Raw genomic sequence first — 17145 nt, 5'->3', positions numbered from 1 at the left:
AGGTTAGTGTGTGTTACGTAAAACAGTTTTTGTTATTGATGTTCTAAAAATGTGCCATGAGGTGAAATTAATAAAATACAGAATATAAACATTGCCTACTTTCACAAGACTCCGCCTGGTGTTTATGATGTTTGCCACAAGTCCAGAGGATCATGCGACCCTCCGCTCAGCTTTCACTGAATGAGCTTGTGGCCTCGCGGTGGTGTCTCCAGCCAATTGAGTCTCGAGGCCTAAAAATGGGGCTTAATCTCGTGCTGCCTATTTGGCATTTTGATTGATGCTCCACTCCAGTCGGCAAGGCTGCCCGAGCCAAAAGGGAAGACGAAAAAAACAGACAATCGCTTTTAGTATAGCCTCACTCTCACACACTTACACTCTCACAAACACGCACACACACGCACACACACCCACACACACACGTATTAGATAACGACTGGAGCGAGAGCTGAAGACGTTTTAAAGGACCAAGATAAGGCGCGCTGCGTGGAGCACCTCTGTACCTCGCGGGGGGCTCGCGGGGGCCATGGATCATATTGGAGCGCATCTCCAGCACATTCACGCGGAGCCCATCAGCTTCGGGATCGACCAAATCCTTAACAATGTGGACCAAAGCTGCATGCTCGGCGATCGGATGCCCGAGCCGGACTATGGCCTCGGCTGCGTCGTCAGCACCGCCTACAACACCATGACCAGTAACTTCACCGGCGACAACTCTGGATATAACGGTAACGCATGTGGGGTCGCCAATCTGAGCGGCACCTATAACATGAACATGGGGATGAACGTCAGTGGGAATAACGTTAACGCAGCTGGAGTCATCCGTGTGCCCGCGCACCGGCCTCTGAACAGTGGACACTCGTCCATCCCCTACGGCATGTCCACGATGCCAGGCTCGATTAACAACCTGACGGGATTTACATTCCCCTGGATGGAGAGTAACAGAAGATACACCAAAGACAGGTTCACCGGTAGACCATCTCTATAAAGCACATACAATGTTGTGTGTGTGTGTGTGTGTGTGCGCGTGTGTTTGCGCGTGTGTTGCCATGTTTGTCATGAGAAAATCACGATCGTGCAATTTGTTTCTGATGGAAAGGGTCATTGAATGCACTTAGGCTTAGTTGTTGTCTTCTGATGCACTCAGCTTAGAAAATAATCGATAATAAATCAGTCTACTGCTGTCTACTACGGCTCCTTCTTAACACGCTGTGTAATTTCATTATACCATTTTAGTTGATAAACACCTATGCATTTGACTTATTTTACTAGTCTATATATATATATCTCACAAGAAGCACCTACAATCAACGTTGATTTAAAGATAATCAAAATATAGCCCAACACATCTGCATGTTAGCCCAACACATCCCCATCCTTGTTTTTCATCTCTCGGTGATTTAAAAGGAACATTTAATCTGACATTTTAAAAGTTCACTTAACGATAACTAGGCTATAGTATTTGGGGCTTTTTAATTGTATGTTGTCGTTTTATACACTAAATGTTTCTGCAGCCCAATAGCTGGATAATGCATCTGCCAGAATCTGTGTGGTATAAACGTAACATCAAGTGTTTTCCTCCCACCTGCATCATCTTGTTTTTGGACAGAACAGTGGGTGCCTAATCAATATGCTATTTCATCCAGGGCTGTATCAGAGTGCATTATTAACAACGGGATGTTTGGTTTAGCCTAGCATTTGAATTGCAGTTCTTTATTTTAAACCTGCAATCTCCCTCTCTCTGTCTGACGTTGCATGGACTTGCTTCGCTGCTCTGTTGTTGCTATTTTGCTGATTTTGCTGCATGCTTTCGCCCTTATCTATCCGTCTCCCAATCCAGTGGCGCTCTCACCCCTCACTGTAACACGTCGTGTAGGTCACCCGTACCAGAACCGGACGCCCCCCAAGAAGAAAAAGCCCCGGACGTCTTTTACACGCCTGCAGATCTGCGAGCTGGAGAAACGCTTTCACCGACAGAAGTACCTGGCTTCCGCAGAGCGAGCGGCTTTGGCCAAGGCCCTCAAGATGACTGACGCACAAGTCAAAACATGGTTCCAGAACAGAAGAACAAAATGGAGGTGAGATTACTGATGATAATTTGTAGATTATATTTAAGGTATAAAGTGTCCTCTCCATGATTTGTTTGTGTGTGTGTTTTAGCTAAGTTGATGCTTTTATGTATAACATGAGCTATTTATTTACACTCCAAGAAGGCTTTATAAACCCACCAAAAAGAGATTGGGAGACGGATAGATTGAACGTACTCGGTCTTGAATATGGGATAAATAATTGTGTGCATTTGTTAAAACTATATACAAAAATCCAATCTCCCTGCTTCAAATGAACCTTTTACAGTCTACTCCAGGTGGTCAATTGTATTTTTTATTGATGTTTTCGATTGCAAACCTTTGCAATTCATTGAATTAATATTGTCTTGCAACAGTCAAGGAAACTATGGTGATTCATATAATGAGTGGTTTAAAATGAAAGTAAAATTCAGTGGCAACTTAACTACATCCTATATCCTATCCTAACCTACAGGATAATGATTTCCCTCACATGTCTACTCTTTTAAAGTGAAACGCTTCTTTAATCTTACGAAATAATGTCATTTCAGTCATTTAAAAAAAAAAAATTATTTAAAGCTATTTTCAGATTAAACATATCGTGCATAAATGTAGAAGGCCTGTTTGGCCACAAATTTTACGCATTGAGATAGAGGATATTTTCCTTGGCCTATCTACTGAAGAAGTTAAATACATCTCTGAAGATTGGATTTTTGAAAAAGAAAATATATACAATCAAGGAATACAAATATTATGTATATAGGCCTAAGAGTAAGTATGAAGTCAATGAGAGAACATAACAGAACATTTTGAAGAAACATTTATGCCACATCAGAGGAAGACTAAATGAATTGACAAAACGTTATTTATTTTCACATAAACTGGCTGTGAAAATGTCATACTATTTGTGGGAAATTTGCATTTGGACATCAGCTTTTAGCCTATCGGTTAATAATGCTTAGCCAAGCAATTTAGCCTACATTAGGCAAATGTTGTCTAGCAATTTGTTATAGTCTATAATCATACTTGATAAACGTGTTTAAATTAATCCAGAAGACATTCACTTTGTATCAAAATGTAATGTGCATAGGCTTGTTAAGATCTATAATGACGCAGCCTATTTTGGATAGAATTTCCCACTGATTCCTCGGTGTCTCTCTTGTGTCTCCGGTGTTCCAGGCGGCAGACAGCTGAGGAGAGAGAAGCAGAGCGACAGCAGGCCAACCGGATCCTCATGCAACTCCAACAGGAGGCTTTTCAGAAAACGATAAACCAACCGGCAAACCCGGACCCGCTCTGCCTGCATAACAGCTCCCTGTTCGCGCTTCAGAACCTCCAGCCATGGACTGAGAACACCGCCAAAATCAGCAGCGTGTCCGCCTGCGAATAACAAACTCTGACCGCATTTATTTTCTCTTCTTTTTGAAAGTGAGTGGAGTCATAGCGAACAACTTTTTAAGATCATCAACTTGAAAAATATGACTCAAGAGGACCTGGATTTATCTGACTGCCTCAAAAAAGGTTTAGGTTGAAAGCATGGAGTGAACAAGGAGCTCATAGCCACCGGAAGTAGGGGTGTTGATAAATCATAATTAAATACACATATACATACATACACATACATATGTATATATATATATATATATATATATATATATATATATATATATATATATATATATATATATATATATATATAAAATCAACAATATATATAAATCACCAAATTAGTGCACTGGACCTTAATGACTCCTGTATGAGTGGAGAAAAATACTCGTTAATGCGGGGATATGTTTTCTTTCTCAGCACCCCCACCCGGAAAAATCTTCCTGCAGCCATGCACGAGTCCATTAGCAACATGCTTTTAGAGGACTGTGCAATAGTTCACCTTATCTTCCTGCTTTCAGGTGATAACATTTTTAGCAGTTGTATTAATTGTAATTTTTCAATCAAATATAGTCCAGTTCTAACTATGAACTAAGACTATAGCTAGATTCAAATAAGTGAGCACTTCTTTTAGCACTTTTCTCCTAGAGGAAAACTTTGACATATTCATTCATACCTGATCATTTGAGGAATAGGCCTAATTCAAGAAAAATGTATTGGTTTCAAAAATATGAATTTGCTGGTATAGATTCACTAGCCTGCCTGTGTCTCATAACAGTGATGTTTATATCAACCGTTTATATTGACAGCGATGGTTATGAATCGCTTTTAGCAGTTATGCAACCCCTTTACCTCTTTGCAAGGGAAGAATCAGTGGCAAAAGGTTCAAATGTACCACCTCATCAAGTTTCTGTTATAAATTATTCATGATCTTTGACCTCTTACCACATTACACAAGCACTTACTAATTTGGATTATACTTTATTGCACTCCACTATTTACCTGGTATTTGCAGAAATTGGGTTATACAGTTGCCTGATCATTATACAATATTATTTGTTGTCTTTGTCTTTCAAACAAGCACAATGTTAGCAATATGAACATGGCTTTGAATTTGTTGAAGTGTAAATGTATTGTTTTTTCGTTAAGTAGCCTATCCATTGTTACTGCATAATGTAATTTCTTAATAAATACCAGGTAAACAGCTGAATTATGACTGTAACATAAGGTGTTATTTGTTCAACTTTCTTGTACTCTATAATCCTATAATAATTTCAGTTATGTTGATCCATTTATACGTATAATGAAAGGCTAGAATTATAAGGCCATATGAAATATATTTTAAAATAATTAATACAGTTGTACTTTGTGTATTTGTCATATTTTGTTTTAAACCAATGATCATGCTTCATGGAGTACATGGAGTGAACTACATTGCTGTGTATGGGACAACTGATGGCCAAAGCCCTCTTTGACTATAGGATCCATCCCTGATATACCTGCCCTCTATTAGTCAATACCAGACCTTTATAATGGGTGTTTCCAGCAAGTGATTGATACTGGTTGCATGATCATGATGAATGTCTACATTTTGGAATATGCAGCTGTGTATTTTGTGTGTTAGTTAACATTCATTGCAACTGTAAAGTGTGTGTATGTGTGTGTTGATCGTATCCAGCTGTAGGACAGTGTGTTTGTGAGTTAGTCCAGGGCCTCTCCCCATGGTCAAAAAGGAATGTAGGGTAGAATTGCCTCATCTACTCGGAAATATCAGCACTGCAGCGTCACTTAAGTGGCTTTCCCCAAACTCCTGAAATTCTTAAACCGAGCAGGCATGATGGCTTTCAGTTTTTTTCAAAGCCCTCAATGAAAAAAGGTGGTAAAAATGGCTGAAAATGTAAAAGAAGTGGACAAGTGCAGTGAGCGGCAGATTGAGAGCTTAATATGTAAGCAAGCATAACACCTTCCATTTTGTTCGTTGTCCTCAGCCTTTTCAGTTTTAGTTTGATCCGTATTCTTTATTTATGGCTTCATTAAATTACAATTATTTAGGCTTGTTTTATGTCATCAAATACAGTTCCTTGCATGCATTTCATTACTGAAGTAATATGTTATTGTATTTCTACCAAGTGAGCGTTTACTGTTTGTTTTGTCTGCCACAATTCAGTTGCAAATCCACAATCTAACAACATTCGTATATCTTGACACAGCCACAAATAATGTTCAGTTCTTGTGCTACTGCTATTATTCGGCACCCTCTTTTGTACCGTATGAAATGTGTTCATTTCCACAAACATGTTCTACGTTTGATCTCACTGCGCTTTGCTTCCTTATGATCTGTAATGCTGCAATGCATTCATAACTACACAATCTCCAAATTAGCATTAACGAGGACTTACAGCTTAGTATCCTGTTTATAGCAGTAATGTATGATTCTGCCACAGTAAGTCACAGAAGCCCATGCATTTTTCATTCACCACCAGGAAAATAAAGCAGTATATTCTTAACATCATCAATAAGAAGTTGAAACATAATTATCAATTAACCGATCTCTGTCATGTCCTTCATTGCTACAATTAATTTGCAATGAATCCTATTGCTATATAAAAATGATTGTATGACTCAAATTAGCTACAGTATAATCTATTCTTGGCTTTACACACATACGAATCACTGTACCATTCAAAGCCATTGTGTAGTCTATGTCTCTGAATTTGAAATGTATGAATGGACCGAGTTTTTTTTTTCTCATTTTGAACTGCATGCAAAAATCAATTGTCTATTGCAGACTTTATTCTGCAATCATTGTTTAATCATATTCTTGAACAGAATATGGCAATTTGTATGTTACATTTTTTTTATTAAATGATTCATGCTTTTGTATTTGATAAATATTTGGCTCTTCTAATCCATTAGTTCCCTTGTTTAACATATTAGATGAGACAAAACCATGTCCACAAATGAAAATCATAGCTGCTGTATCCCAATTTTTAACAAGGTATTTTCTCATCTCAACCTATTTATTTAACTAGGCAAGTCAAGTCAGTTAAGTTATTTACAATGACGGCTTGGGAACAGTGGGTTAACTTCCTTGTTCAGGGGTAGAACAACAGATTCTTACCTTGTCAGCTCGGCGGATTCGAGCTAGCAACCTTTCGGTTACTAGTCCAATGCACTAACCACTAGGTTACCTGCCGCCCGATCCAATATCAACTCTGATCGGTGGATTGATTAGGTTATACCATACTTCTTTCACACTATATATTTTTTGTGTGCTAAATTATCCAAGGAAAGGGAGAGACTGAGATTAACCCATGAAAAATCTTTTTTTATTTTTTTATTACAAATTGTTCGGTTCTTTCAACCTGTGCATGTGACAAATGGTCATGTCAACCAAAATACACTTTATCACACATGTACACATGTATACACTTTTTGAGGAGAATGATAGACCCGTGAACTTTCCCACATACATTGATAACTATCCCTCCATGATGATATTATCTCACGTTCTGCATCTAGAAGACATTATGATGAAAGCACTTCCACAGGGACTTACCGGTGGTGGTAGTTTGTGTTGTGATGGCTACTCGGCTGCATCTGATTGACCCAAACCCTGTACTTTAGCTCGCCCTGGTGACCATACGTAGTTACTACAAGTTAGATTTTGTCGCAAGATGATGACTTTTCATACGTCATTAAAGCTTGCCAAAACACCAGAACATTTGGTAAATGACTGTTTAACCATCTTTCTGAACGAGTGAGTGTATCAAACGGCAATCAACATGTCTCTACTAAGCGTCTGCGCTTCTGCATCGAAACGTCTTGTGACCCAAGGGTTATTCGTGGAATCTGCTTTTACAGGTGCGTGTATTAACTCGAAGAAGAGTGTTGCTTCTCAAGGCTTAGCGTGCACATGATGGCTATAGTTACCGTTAGCAAGGTAAACAACTTAAAATCAACTTTTATTTGTCACGTGCAGGTGTAAACAGTACAGTGAAATGTACTTGCAAGCTGTTCCTCAACAATGCAGTAAATACTACACACGATAAATAAGGAAAGTACACATGAGAATGAAAGAAATCAACTCAGGGATACCTGTGGTGACAGTTGAGGTAAAGCTCAAGGATGAGCTTAGGTTGATGTTCCTATCCCTAAAAAATGTAAACAATGGAGCAAATGCATTCCGTTGCATTTTCAGGTGGGGCATAAGCTAGCCCAATAATGGACGAAAGGAGCCTAACGTTACTCCCTTATATTCCTAGGACCTTACATTTTCTGTTTAGAAGCGAATTGGCTCAGACAGCCAAATACTCCATCTAAACGGGAATCGATTCTCAATTGCGGTATGGTTCGTTTTGGCTCGTTAGCACCACTTTCAAAACTACTGCCTGAAATTATACAATAGTTTGAGAGTGCATCTTTAAAAAAAAAATAAAAAAAATGTTGAATACTGCCAAACCTAAACACGGATAGAGAAACTCAACACATACTTTCTGAACAAATTCAACCACACTGTAAACATTCCGTATGATCCTCAAATGGTTCTCAAACAAGTACAGCTCAGCAAAGATGCCACAGTCTCTACACTACTCCACCTGAACAGATCTAAGTACTTTTATACACTTCACATGTTCTCCACTAATTAGGGTACCCTGGGAGTGGGACATTCAGAGAGGATTTGAACACGATCATGTCGGATGTACCACTGTTCAGTTTCCCGCTTCCCACATGCACATTAATCCCCCAATTATGCCTTGTTAAATCAAACTGTGTCTGGTAGTATTGTGATGTACCCTGGATTGTCCATTTGTTTAAATGAGTTATTGTTGTTGTGTTGTTTTTGCAAATAAATACATAAATAAAAAAGGGTACCCTGGGAAACAGAGACCAAAACTATGGATTCTACATTGTCACATATACATAATTTGTTTACAAATTACCAAGATATTGATACCCTTCTCAAGCTACCAATCATTTTGTGTTGATATGTCAAAATGTCAACACATAATCATCTAGGTTAGGTATGAAGTTGTTAGTTTTTCAATGTAATTTCAGCAAGCAATGACACCCACCAACTCAGATTGTTCTGAGATTGTTTCTGTGAATAGAAACCGATACGATTGGCATTCCTGAAACATTATTTTGTTGAAATTTAATTTTATCTTGGAGAAATTAAGCTAATTGAGTGCACCCAAATTGTCTATTTTCATTTTATAGGATTGAGATAATATTCAATAAATGTAGTACCGAACATCTTATTTGGACCATTTATTTATTGAACGTCTGAATCCTATCAATTAAAATGGCCAACTTGAGTGTCATCAATTAGTTTATTTTCTCACAGATCAAATTATATGTCAACAAAATAATGTTTCAGGAATGCTAATCATATCTGTTACTAACTACAGAAACGATTTCAGAACAATCTGACATGGTGGGTGTTAATCCCTTTTCTTGTGCTTTTTGAGGTGGAATGACCTAATGCATCAGATGTGATGTGGCTCTCTTGTGTAAAGGATACTTGCGGACAGCCAGTGGAGCAGTGAAGGACAAGGAGCCACTGCGCAAGGCCAAAACCCCCCAGGGCCGCTTCGACATGAATGATGAGAAGACCAAGGATCCCCTTGAAAGTAGGACAAACTATTTTCACTATGTTGAAGTCGGAAGTTTACATACACCTTAGCCAAATACATTTAAACTCAGTTTTTCACAATTCCTGACATTTAATGCTAGTACAAATTCCCTGTCTAGTTCAGTTAGGATCACCATTTTATTTTAAGAATGTGAAATGTCAGAATAATAGTAGAGAATAATTTATTTCAGCTTTTATTTCTTTCATCGCATTCCCAGTGGGTCAGAAGTTTACATACACTCAATTAGTATTTGGTAGCATTGCCTTTAAATTGTTTAACTTGGGTCAAACGTTTCGGGTAGCCTTCCACAAGCTTCCCACAATAAGTTGGGTGAATTTTGGCCCATTCCTCCTGACAGAGCTGGTGTAACTGAGTCAGGTTTGTAGGCCTCCTTGCTGGCACACACTTTTTCAGTTCTGCACATAAATGTTCTATATGATTGAGGTCAGGGCTTTGTGTTGTCCAGTCCAATAACTTGACTTTGTTGTCCTTAAGCCATTTTGCCACAACTTTGGAAGTATGCTTGGGGTCATTGGCCATTTGAAGACCCATTTGCGACCAAGCTTTAACATCTTGACTGATGTGTTGAGATGTTGCTTCAATATATCCACATAGTTTTCCTTCCTCAGGAAGCCATCTATTTTGTGAAGTGCACCAGTCACTCCTGCAGCAAAGCACCCCCACAACATGATGCTGCCACTTCCGTGCGTCATGGTTGAGATGGTGTTCTTCGGCTTGCAAGCCTCTCCCTTTTTCCTCCAAACATAACGATGGTCATTATGGCCAAACAGTTCTATTTTTGTTTCATCAGACCAGAGGACATTTCTCCAAAAAGTATGATCTTTGTCCCCATGTGCAGTTGCAAACTGTAGTCTGGCTTTTTTATGGCAGTTTTTGAGCAGTGGCTTCTTCCTTGCTGAGCAGCCTTTCAGGTTATGTCGATATAGGACTCGTTTTACTGTGGATATAGATACTTTTGTACCTGTTTCCTCCAGCATCTTCACAAGGTCCTTTGCTGTGGTTCTGGGATTGATTTGTACTTTTCGCACCAAAGTACGTTCATCTCTAGGAGACAACGCGCCTCCTTCCTGAGCGGTATGACGGCTGCGTGGTCCCATGGTGTTTATACTTGCATACTATTGTTTGTACAGATGAACGTGGTACCTTCAGGCATTTGGAAATTGCTTCCAAGGATGAACCAGACTTGTGAAGGTCTACAATTTTCTTTCTGAGGTCTTGGCTGATTTCTTTTGATTTTCCCATGATATCAAGGAAAGAGGCACTGAGTTTGAAGGTATGCCTTGAAATACATCCACAGGTACACCTCCAACTGACTCAAATGACATCAATTAGCCTATCAGAAGCTTCTAAAGCCATGACATAATTTTCTGGAATTTTCCAAGCTGTTTGAAGGTACAGTCAACTTAGTGTATGTAAACTTCTGACCCACTGAAATTGTGATACAGTGAAATAATCTGTCTGTAAACAATTGTTGGAAAAATTACTTGTCATGCACAAAGTAGATGTCCTAACCGACTTGCCAAAACTATAGTTTGTTAACAAGGAATTTGCGGAGTGGTTGAAAAACAAGTTTTAATGACTCCAACCTAAGTGTATGTAAACATCTGACTTCAACTGTACCTTCTAGGATGCGCCATTGCCTTTCACACTGTAATTATTCCCCATTGATTTTCCAGAGTTCCCTGATGATGTGAACCCAGCCACAAAGGAGCAGGGGGGGCCCCGGGGCCCAGAGCCCACGCGCTACGGGGACTGGGAGAGGAAGGGCCGCTGTGTCGACTTCTAGTTTCCATACCTGGTATATTACACATGCGATGTGGACATACCTTAGCTATAAATTATGTATCTATATCTATGGACTGTCGTGCAAGAGACCAGGAATGGTCCACCATACAGAATCAGACTTAATTATTTCCCCCTGAACGACACAATTTGATGACTGTTCAACAGACTCCATGTGTATGAATTTGAAAAACAGTCTCTCTTTATATTGTGTTCCTTTGTTGAAATGTATGATGATGACGTTGTGAATGCTTGTCATGGTTATTGCTTCCTGTACAGAAATTAGAATTTTGTGAATAAAATAAAACATTTCTGGAAAATACCGTGGCATGTTTTTGGTGTACGCTCATGATATTAAAGAGATATCTACAATGCCTGATGTCTCTCTGATCGTCAGTATTTCTACATTAGCCCATGTCTCGTCACTCCACTACCTTTATCATACCTGGCTCTCGGTTGTTTATCGATTTTATTCTAAATGTACTATACAGAACCACTCCTGCTCACCAACACTCAACAGGCAGAAACCTAACCGGCTCTTCTACATCTTGTTGTCTGGGACGTCCTGTAACATCCACTGAACCAAAATATAAACGCAACATGTAAAGAGTTCGTTTCATGAGCTGAAATAAAAGATCCCAGAAATGTTCCATATGCACAAAAAGCTTATTTCTCTCATTTTGTGGACTAATTTGTTTACATCCCTGTTAGTGAGCATTTTTCCTTTGCCAAGATAATCCATCCACCTGACAGGTGTGGCATATCAAGAAGCTCATTAAACAGCATGATCATTACACAGCTGCACCTTGTGCTGGGGACAAAAGGCCACTCTAAAATGTGCAGTTTTGTCACACAACACAATGCTGTGCAATTAGCATGATGACTTCAGGAATGTTCACCAGAGCTGTTGCCAGAGAATTGAATGTTAATTTCTCTGTCATAAGCTGCCTCCGTCGTTTTTGAGAATTTGGCAGTATGTCCAACAAGCCTCACAACCGCAGACCAATGACCAATTATGGCGTCGTATGGCGACCAATTTGCTGATGTCAACGTTGTGAACAGAGCACCCCATTGGTGGACATTTTATCAATGGCTATTTGAATGCACAGTGATGCCGTGACTGAGATCCTGAGGCCCACTGTCGTGCCATTCATCTGCCACCATCATCTCACGTTCCAGTAGGGTAATGCACGGCCACATGTCGCAAGGATAATTCCTAGAAGCTGAAAATGTCCCAGTTCTTGGCCTGCATACTCACCAGACATGTCACCCATTGAGCACGTTTGGAATGCTCTGGATCTATGTGTACACAGCGTGTTCCAGTTCCCAATATCCAGCAACTTTTCACAGCCATTGAAGAGGAGTGGGACAACATTCCACAGGCCACAATCAACAGCCTGATCAACTCTATGTGAAGGAGATGTGTCGCAAATGGTGGTCACACCAGATACTGACTGGTTTTCTGATCCAAGCCCCTACCTTTTGTTAAGGTATCTGTGACCAACAGATGCATATCTGTTTTCCCAGTTAGGACCTAATGAATGTATTTAAATTGTTGGTATTTTTGGTATTTTATTAGGATCCCCATTAGCTGTTGCAAAAGCAGCAGCTACTCTTCCTGGTGTCCACACAAAACATGAAACATGGCATAATACAGAACAGCTCAAGGATACAACTACTTCACACGTAGCCTACATATCAATACATACACAAACTATCTAGGTCAGACGGGAGAGAGGCGCTGTGCCGTGATGTGTTGCTTTATCTGTTTTTTGAAAGCAAGTTTACAGTTCATTTGAGCAATATGAGATGGAATGGAGTTCCATGCAATAATGGCTCTATGTAATACTGTCCACTTTCTTGAATTTCTCTTTCACTTTCTCTGGATTTGGGGACTGTGAAAAGACCCCTTGTGGCATGTCTGGTGGGGTAAGTATGTGTGGAATGGTTGGCGGACGCCTCACAAGTCCTCAACTGGCAGCTTCATTAAATAGTACCCGCAAAACACCAGTCTCACCGTCAACAGTGAAGAGGCGACTCCGGGATGCTGGCCTTCTAGGCAGAGTTCCTCTGTCCAGTGTCTGTTATTTTGCCCATCTTAATCTTTTCTTTTTATTTGCCAGTCTGAGATATGGCTTTTTCTTTGCAACTCTGCCTAGAAGGCCAGCATCCCTGAGTCGCCTCTTCACTGTTGATGTTGAGACCGGTGTTTTGCGGGTACTATTTAATGAAGCTGCCAGTTGAGGACTTGTGAGATGTCTGTTTCTCAAACTAGACACTAATTTACTTGTCCTCTTACTCAGTTGTGCACCGGAGCCTCCCACTCCTCTTTCTATTCTGGTTAGAGCCCGTTTGCTCTGTTCTGTGAGGGGAGTAGTACACAGCGTTGTACGAGATCTTCAATTTCTTGGTAATTTCTCGCATGGAATAGCCTTCATTTCTCAGAACAAGAATAGACTGACGAGTTTCAGAAGAAAGTTATTTGTTTCTGGCCATTTTGAGCCTGTAATCGAACCCACAAATGCTGATGCTCCAGATACTCAACTCGTCTAAAGAAGGCCAGTTTTATTGCTTCTTTTTTTTTTGTGTGTGTGTGATTTTTACCCCTTTTTCTCCCCAATTTCGTGGTATCCAATTGTTTTTTAGTAGCTACTATCTTGTCTCATCGCTACAACTCCTGTACAGGCTCGGGAGAGACGAAGGTTGAAAGTCATGCGTCCTCCGATACACAACCCAACCAAGCCGCACTGCTTCTTAATAACACAGCACCATCCAACCCGGAAGCCAGCCGCACCAATGTGTCGGAGGAAACACCGTGCACCTGGCAACCTTGGTTAGCGCGCACTGCGCCCAGCCCGCCACAGGAGTCGCTGGTGCGCGATGAGACAAGGATTTCCCTACCGGCCAAACCCTCCCTAACCCGGGCAACGCTAGGCCAATTGTGCGTCGCCCCACGGACCTCCCGGTCGCGGCCGGTTACGACAGAGCCTGGGCGCGAACCCAGAGTCTCTGGTGGCGCAACTTGCGCTGCAGTAAGTTTTATTGCTTCTTTAATCAGAACAATAGTTTACAGCTGTGCTAACATAATTGCGAAACGTTTTTTAAATTATCAATTAGCTTTTTAAAATGATAAACACAACGTGCCATTGCAACACAGGAGTGATGATTGTTGATAATGGGCCTCTGTACGACTACGTAGATATTCCATAAAAAATCTGCCGTTTCCAGCTATTGTTAGTCATTTACAACATTAACAATGTCTACACTGTATTTCTGATAAATTTGATGTTATTTTAATGAACAAAAAAATTGCTTTTCTTTTAAAAACAAGGACATTTCTAAGTGTCTCCAAACTTTTGAATGGTAGTATATATGTTTTGACCATGACAGTTTACAGGTTACACCGAGTAATTTAGTCTCAACTTGTTCAACAGCCACAGCATTCATTACCAGATTCAACTGAGGTCTAGAACTTAGGCAATGATTTGTACCAAATACAATGCTCTTAGTTTTAGAGATGTTCAGGACCAGTTTAATACTGTCCACCCATTCCAAAATAGACTGCAACTAATTGTTAAGGGTTTCAGTGACTTCATTAGCTGTGGTTGCTGATGCGTATATGGTTGAATCATCAGCATACACGGACACACATGCTTTGTTTAATGCCAGTGTCAGGTCATTGGTAAAAAATAGAAAAGATAAGAGAGCTGCCCTGCAGTACACCACACGTTTGACATTAGAGAAGCTTATATTAAAGAAACCCTGTTGAGTTCTATTAGATAGCTCTGAATCCACGATATGGCAAAGGTTGAAAAGCCATAGCACAAGTTTTTTTCTGCACTGAAGGCTGCACTGAAATCTAACAGCTCCCACAATCTTCTTATCAATTTCTTTCAACCAATCATCAGTCATGTGTGTCAGCGCAGAACATGTTGAGTGCCATTCTCTATAAGCATGCTGAAAGTCTGTTAATTTGTTTACAGAGAAATAGCATTGTATTTGGTCAAACACTATTTTTTCCAACAGTTTGCTGTTAGAACCAGTAAATGCAGCTTTACCACTTTTGGGTAGCATAATTACTTTGGCTTCCCTCCAGGCCTGAGGACAAAGACTTTCATCTAGGCTCAGATTAAATATATGACAAATAGGAGGGGCTATAGAGTCAGCTACCATCCTCAGTAGCTTTCCATCTAAATGGTCAATTCCAGGAGGTTTGTCATAATTGACCGATAACAATAATTTTTCACCTCTCCCACACTAACTTTACAAAATTCTAACTTGCAATGCTTTTCTTTCATTATTAGTTTTTTTTATGCATGAATACGATGGCTCATTGTTTGTTGTTGGCATTTCCCACCTAAGTTTGCCCACTATGCCACTGAAGTTATCATGAAAATGATTGGCAACATCAAATGGTTTTGTGATGAATAAGCCTGATCTGATTTGATGAAAGATGTAGTTGAATTTGTCCTTCTGCCCATAATTTAATTTAAAGTAGTAATGTTTTTTTCCATCACTCTTTATATCATTGATCTTGGATTTATAATACAGTTTCCTTTTGTTGAGTTTAGTCACATAATTTCTCAATTTGCAGTAAGTAAGCCAGTCAGATGTGCAGCCAGACTTATTAGCCACTCCCTTTGCCCCATCTCTTTCAACCATACAGTTTTTCCTCAATCCATGGAGCATTAACAGTTCTAACAGTCAGTTTCATAACAGGTGCATGTTTATCAATTATTGGAAGAAGCAATGTCATAAATTCATCAAGTGCTGCGTCTGGATGCTCCTTATTAATCACATCAGATACACAAATATTTTTTACATCACCCACATAAGAGTCACAGCAACATCTTTTGTATGATCTCTTAAACACTATTTTAGGCCCAGCTTTTGGATCTTTGACTTTCCTGGATATAGCCACATATTGTGATACAGCTTTAGATCAAAGTTCTACAGTATTAGTAAAAATGTGATCCATACATGTGGATAATCTTGTTCCTGTAGCATTTTGTTTTATATACCTTTATTTAACTTGGCAAGTCAGTTAAGAACAAATTCTTATTTTCAATGATGGCCTAGGAACAGTGGGTTAACTGCCTTTTTCAGGAGCAGAACAACAGATTTTTACCTTGTCAGCTCGGGGATTCAATTTTGCAAACTTTCGGTTACTAGTCCAACGCTCGAACCACTAGGGTACCTGCTGCCCCTGTAGTGTTTGTAAACACCCTGGTAGGTTGATTAATAACCTGAACCAAATTACAGGCACTGGTTACAGTGAGAAGTTTCCTCTTCAGCAGACAACATGATGAAAACCAGTCAATATTCAAGTCTCCAAGAAAGTAGACCACTCTGTTTACATCACATACACTATCAAGCATTTCACACATTATTTAGATACTGACTGTTAGCACCAAAAGAAAAGGCTTTAGATGTGCCAAGTGAACCTACAACCACAACACTTCAATAACACTTGACATACGATCTTCTCTAAGCATTAAAAGGGATATGGCTCTGATAATATACAGCAGCACCTCACCCATAAGCATTGCTGTCTCTTCTATAGATGTTATATCCTTGTATTGCTACTGCTGTATAATCAAATGAATGATCTAAGTGAGTCTCAGAAATGGCTAATATATGAATGTTATCTGATGTTAGCAAGTTGTTGATTTAATGAACCTTCTTTTTAAGGCTACATATATTAATATGGGCTATGTTCAGCCCTTTCCTGGGTAGCTTATCAGAGATAGACATAATGTTGAAAATAGCCAACAAAGACATTGAAAAAACTATACATTCAGCAGTCCATTAATCAATTGGTGTGTGTGTGTGTGTGTGTGCTGCAGTGTTGAAGCTACAAACCCATAGGCTTAGATTTCTCATCCCTTCCAGGCTTCTGGTAGGGTGGACAATGAGCCTGTCATAGCAGATGTAAGCAATGTCCTGACTGATTTCCTTATATGAACTGTAACGCAGTAAAATCTTCGAAATTGTTGCGTTTATTTTTTTGTTCAGTATTGATGCAGTGGACCCATCTGTTGCGATGGTCTGATAAGTTGTGGCTGTATTGACGATTCTTTCAAACAAACTGAGATAACATGAGTGTTCTAATACCAGCACACAAATATTAAATGATTCAAACCGTATTGAGTCCAGTTGTGATATTAAATTATGAAATATTGTGATCAATGTGAAAACGAATGCTTTGAATAATAAAAATGAAAGAACTACAGTAATTGTTACAGATGTGGCCCCAC

The 17145-nt window shown here is 39.6% G+C and overlaps 2 protein-coding genes across 3 annotated transcripts; both read left to right on the top strand.

Annotated features, from left to right (window-relative positions):
• The first annotated feature begins 204 nt into the window (after nt 1-204).
• tlx1 (T cell leukemia homeobox 1) lies at nt 205-6330 on the top strand. 2 transcript variants are annotated; one of them, XM_021609374.2, is made up of 3 exons: nt 205-968; nt 1874-2075; nt 3243-6330. In XM_021609374.2, exons 1-3 carry the CDS (start codon nt 524-526, stop codon nt 3451-3453), a joined length of 858 nt encoding a protein of 285 aa, XP_021465049.1. In that variant the 5' UTR covers nt 205-523; the 3' UTR covers nt 3454-6330. The 2 variants fall into 2 exon arrangements, with proteins under 2 accessions (XP_021465049.1, XP_021465039.1); XM_021609364.2 differs by having other exon boundaries at nt 524-968; nt 1838-2075.
• An 807-nt stretch (nt 6331-7137) lies between these two features.
• Nucleotides 7138-11262, top strand: sdhaf4 (succinate dehydrogenase complex assembly factor 4). The gene is made up of 3 exons (XM_021609351.2): nt 7138-7313; nt 8969-9082; nt 10783-11262. The coding sequence occupies exons 1-3, from the start codon at nt 7235-7237 to the stop codon at nt 10890-10892; spliced, it is 303 nt and encodes a 100-aa protein (XP_021465026.1). The 5' UTR covers nt 7138-7234; the 3' UTR covers nt 10893-11262.
• The last annotated feature ends 5883 nt before the right edge of the window (nt 11263-17145 follow it).

The sequence above is a fragment of the Oncorhynchus mykiss genome, chromosome 1 (assembly GCF_013265735.2).
Source record: "Oncorhynchus mykiss isolate Arlee chromosome 1, USDA_OmykA_1.1, whole genome shotgun sequence".
Classification (NCBI taxonomy): Eukaryota; Metazoa; Chordata; class Actinopteri; order Salmoniformes; family Salmonidae; genus Oncorhynchus; species Oncorhynchus mykiss.
This window is presented reverse-complemented; position numbering and strand designations above follow the sequence as displayed.

What these genes read in the sequence shown, in the direction of transcription:
- tlx1 (XM_021609364.2), top strand. Translation starts at nt 524, where the DNA reads ATGGATCATATTGGAGCGCATCTCCAGCACATTCACGCGGAGCCCATC. An exon ending in CACCAAAGACAGGTTCACCG is followed by an intron (nt 969 to 1,837) that starts GTAGACCATCTC and finishes CTCCCAATCCAG; the next exon opens with TGGCGCTCTCACCCCTCACT. An exon ending in AACAGAAGAACAAAATGGAG is followed by an intron (nt 2,076 to 3,242) that starts GTGAGATTACTG and finishes CCGGTGTTCCAG; the next exon opens with GCGGCAGACAGCTGAGGAGA.
- sdhaf4 (XM_021609351.2), top strand. Translation starts at nt 7,235, where the DNA reads ATGTCTCTACTAAGCGTCTGCGCTTCTGCATCGAAACGTCTTGTGACC. An exon ending in CGTGGAATCTGCTTTTACAG is followed by an intron (nt 7,314 to 8,968) that starts GTGCGTGTATTA and finishes TCTTGTGTAAAG; the next exon opens with GATACTTGCGGACAGCCAGT. An exon ending in GACCAAGGATCCCCTTGAAA is followed by an intron (nt 9,083 to 10,782) that starts GTAGGACAAACT and finishes TTGATTTTCCAG; the next exon opens with AGTTCCCTGATGATGTGAAC.